The sequence below is a fragment of the Aplysia californica genome, unplaced genomic scaffold, assembly GCF_000002075.1.
Source record: "Aplysia californica isolate F4 #8 unplaced genomic scaffold, AplCal3.0 scaffold01636, whole genome shotgun sequence".
NCBI lineage: Eukaryota > Metazoa > Mollusca > Gastropoda > Aplysiida > Aplysiidae > Aplysia > Aplysia californica.
This window is the reverse complement of record NW_004798906.1, coordinates 17,038-17,780: the sequence shown is the minus strand read 5'-3', so window position 1 is coordinate 17,780 and position 743 is coordinate 17,038. Positions and strand designations below refer to the sequence as shown.

At 43.5% G+C, this 743-nt stretch overlaps 1 protein-coding gene across 1 annotated transcript in view; it reads left to right on the top strand.

Annotated features, from left to right (window-relative positions):
• Nucleotides 1-743, top strand: part of LOC101855847 (pre-mRNA-splicing factor syf1 homolog) — a gene marked incomplete at its 3' end in the record, with an annotated part of 17,292 nt that overhangs the window by 11,167 nt on the left and 5,382 nt on the right. The window contains 1 exon segment of the mRNA XM_005113127.2: nucleotides 256-379. Coding sequence (XP_005113184.2) covers nucleotides 256-379 — 124 coding nt within the window.

Here is a 743-nt window from a genome sequence, read left to right as displayed (position 1 = left end):
CATTGTACAATGTACCTTGTGTCTTGTGTCTTGTGTGGGACCATTGTTTCTGAATTCACCACTTTCAGCAAGGGAATTAAGCGTGCTCTTTTGATTTCTTTTTGTGGCGGCCTGCATATGGCCACTTACATCTACTTAGTTATTGTGTGTAAATCATGTTGGGCTGAACTGAAATTCTGATGTGAAAATAGTGTGCTCATCAGGAGGAGTTTCCTAGTTGAATAAGATGAATGTGATACACTTTTTCTGTTTCAGCTACAAACTATGGTACAATTACCTGAAGCTGCTTCGGTCTCAGGTCCGCGGCCAAATCATCACAGACCCGTCCTACGAGGAAGTCAACAGTGCTTTTGAGAGATCTCTGGTTTTCATGCACAAGGTATTGCTGATTGGTAGAGTTGCAGGGAACTCTGGGACTGGAAAGTCCTGTTAAAGCAAAAGGAAATGTCCCCATTTTTTCTCCTCTTTATGTCATGCTTTGCAGCTTCCCTTAACAGCACCAAACTGTTCCAGCAGACCTGGTCAACACAAAGGAATTTGTGGCCGTTTCTCCATTCTTCCCTTGTCCTTCCTTTCCCTGACAGTAGTCTACTGTTGTCAGCACTCCTAACACATAGCACACCTAACACATAGCACACCTAACACATAGCACACCTAACACATAGCACACCTAACACGTACTTTGGTCTTATGATAGGTAAGATCTAACACCTGTCCTTCCTTTCCCTGACAGTAGTCTACTG